The sequence below is a fragment of the Micromys minutus genome (genome assembly GCF_963924665.1).
Source record: "Micromys minutus genome assembly, chromosome: 16".
Lineage (NCBI taxonomy): Eukaryota > Metazoa > Chordata > Mammalia > Rodentia > Muridae > Micromys > Micromys minutus.
In genome coordinates this window covers 52,637,634-52,640,194 of record NC_137985.1, presented here as the reverse complement: position 1 = coordinate 52,640,194, position 2,561 = coordinate 52,637,634, and the positions used below count along the sequence as shown (strand labels likewise).

At 47.3% G+C, this 2,561-nt stretch overlaps 1 protein-coding gene across 1 annotated transcript in view; it reads left to right on the top strand.

Moving 5' to 3' along the window:
- The window catches only part of SPESP1 (sperm equatorial segment protein 1), a gene marked incomplete at both ends in the record, with an annotated part of 12,873 nt that extends 10,552 nt beyond the window's left edge, over positions 1 to 2,321 (top strand). Inside the window, 2 exons of the mRNA XM_080930774.1 lie at positions 997 to 1,108; positions 1,307 to 2,321. Coding sequence (XP_080786900.1) covers positions 997 to 1,108; positions 1,307 to 2,321 — 1,127 coding nt within the window. The remainder of the gene's footprint in view (positions 1 to 996; positions 1,109 to 1,306) is intronic.
- Positions 2,322 to 2,561: the final 240 nt, after the last annotated feature.

Below are 2,561 nucleotides of genomic sequence, written 5' to 3'. Positions count from 1 at the left end.
AGTAGGAAGTGAGCAGTTTGGAATCCTTGTTTTAACACAATTGCAAGTTTAGGTCATTGAATTATATCTATCTAAATGTCTGGTTCCTAAAAATTTAACAGTTGGCTCCGGTGGGCAGTGTCAGCCTACGGTAGTGCCCTGCAGGGTTAGATAACATGACCAAGAACTTTGGTTTACCCATGCCATTGGCAAGCACCGATCCTCGACACTATTAATGATATTATATTATGCTTGCAGACAGGAACCTAGCATAACTCTGGGAGGCTCCACACAGCAGTTCACTGAAATAGAGACCCAAAGCCAAACATTGGGCAGGAGTTCGGGGAGTCTTATGGAAGAGTTTGGGGAAGGACTGAGAGCCGGAGAGGGGACAGGGACTCCACAGGAAGATCTACAAAGTTAACTAACCTGGACCCTTGGGGCTCTCAGAGATTGAACCACCAACCAAAGCACATATGTAGAAGAGGTGCATCTCAGCCTCATGTGGGTCCCGAACAACTGGAGCTGGGACTGTTTCTAAAGCGGTCGCTAGTCTGTGGGTTCCCTAACTGGGCCACCTTGTCTGGCCTCAGTGGGAGAGGATGCACCTAGTCCTGAACAGGCTTGCTGTGCCAAGGTGGGGGGACTCAGAGAGTGGGGTGGGGCGGGGCTTCATCCTCTCAGAGGAGAAGGGGGGATGTGTGAAGGAGACGGGGAGGAGGGGGCAGTGATCCGGGTGTTAACATGAATAAGTTAGTGGAAAAATAATTTTGGTTTAATAAGTTGGCTACTGAATCATAAATTATATGGAAAACAAACATAGGATGATGTAGATAAAGTAACACATGTGCAACTCTGGCTCTGCATTTTCAGAGAGCGCTGGCCTCGTGTCAGGAAACTGAGCTTGGGTTCTGTCCATAAGTAAGCCATTGGAAAGCCATTGAGCTTAGCAGAGTCTGTCATGTGTCATGTGTAATAACCATTACTTACTGTGCGTTTGACTTTTTTCTCCTCAAGCCTTCACGGTGTTGCCCGATGAAGAGCAGAATCTGAATCATTATGTACAGATTTTACAGAACCTGGTAATGAGTGTTCCCACCAGGGAGCAGGACTTTGGGGAAAAGGCGTGGTCCTCAAGTACTGTGGATGTCGCAGAGCCGAGGTCCTCAAGTACTGTGGATGTCGCAGAGCCGAGGTCCTCAAGTACTGTGGATGTCGCAGAGCCGAGGTCCTCAACTACTGTGGATGTTGCAGAGCCGAGGTCCTCAACTACTGTGGATGTTGCAGAGCCGAGGTCCTCAACTACTGTGGATGTTGCAGAGCCGAGGTCCTCAACTACTGTGGATGTCGCAGAGCCGAGGTCCTTGCCATCTGAGGGGATACTCACGCCTGGGTTTGTCTCCTCACAAGAGATCACCCCTGAGACCGACGTAATGGTCAGAACCATCGAGGAAAAGACAACTTTCCCTCCTACCGGCTTCATCATGGGGATGGAGAGGAGGAGAAGAACCACCACAGCATTCTGGTCTGTCCGGCCAAACAACATTTCTATTGTTTTACACACGGATGAACCTTATATTGAAAAAGAACCGGAAGGGGAACCAGAGTCCAGACTGCTGACGACTGAAACTGAGCCAGAGCCGGAGCCGGAGCCGGAGACTGGACCCCAGCAAATGTCAGAGTCCGAGGAAGAGCTAGAGACTAGCACACCGCCAAACAAGGTGCATGCGGGGACCTCGCAAAAGCCATTCATGCTCTCCCAGCCAACTCGTATTACTATAACAGCAAAGACCACCAGCAGCATGGATATCTCCACAGACTCTGAGGATGTGCCCCAGCTCTCGGGCCAGTCGGAAATCCCGGATGCTGAAGACTTCTCTGGACATCACTCACTGAGTACGAGATATAATAATATTTTGAGAAAAATTTACAACATTAATTCACAGATTCAGCAGGGGCTTCTTGGTGACAATAGCAACCCGGAGTACCAGGAGTTCATCAAGGATGCCAGGGAGCATCTGAAACGGAGCCTGGCCCTGGCCGCAGCCGCCGAGCACAAATTGCAGCAGATGTACGAGTCTGACTTGTTCCCGGAGGGGCGGGGCAGCGACCGAGACAAGGACGACATGGAGATGATTATCAATATGCTGTACAACTCCAGGTCCAAGTTGTCGGATTATTTTAATATTAAGCACGTACCATCAGAGCTGAGAAAAAAGACTGCCATCGTGATTGCCATGTTGAAAAAAGTACTATGTGTAGATCAGGTAAAAATGCAAAGCCTCGTTAGGAGGGTGTTAAACAATAATATGAAAATCCTAAATATTCTAAATGTCCCATGACCAAACTTATTTAAGCAAAGGGCTTGTTCACAGGAAAATAAGCATAGTGATTTCAAAAGTTGCCTAAAATATTTTCTACTATATTTCCATGTGCTAACACCCTTATGTGTCCTATCATACAATATTTTCATATGCACTAAAATCCTCACAATTTTAAAATAAAAAATTGCTTTGTGAGTTTGTAGTTTTTTTTTTCTCATTAATTTCAGTTGTGAAGAGCTGGCCTCCTCAGTGTTTGGG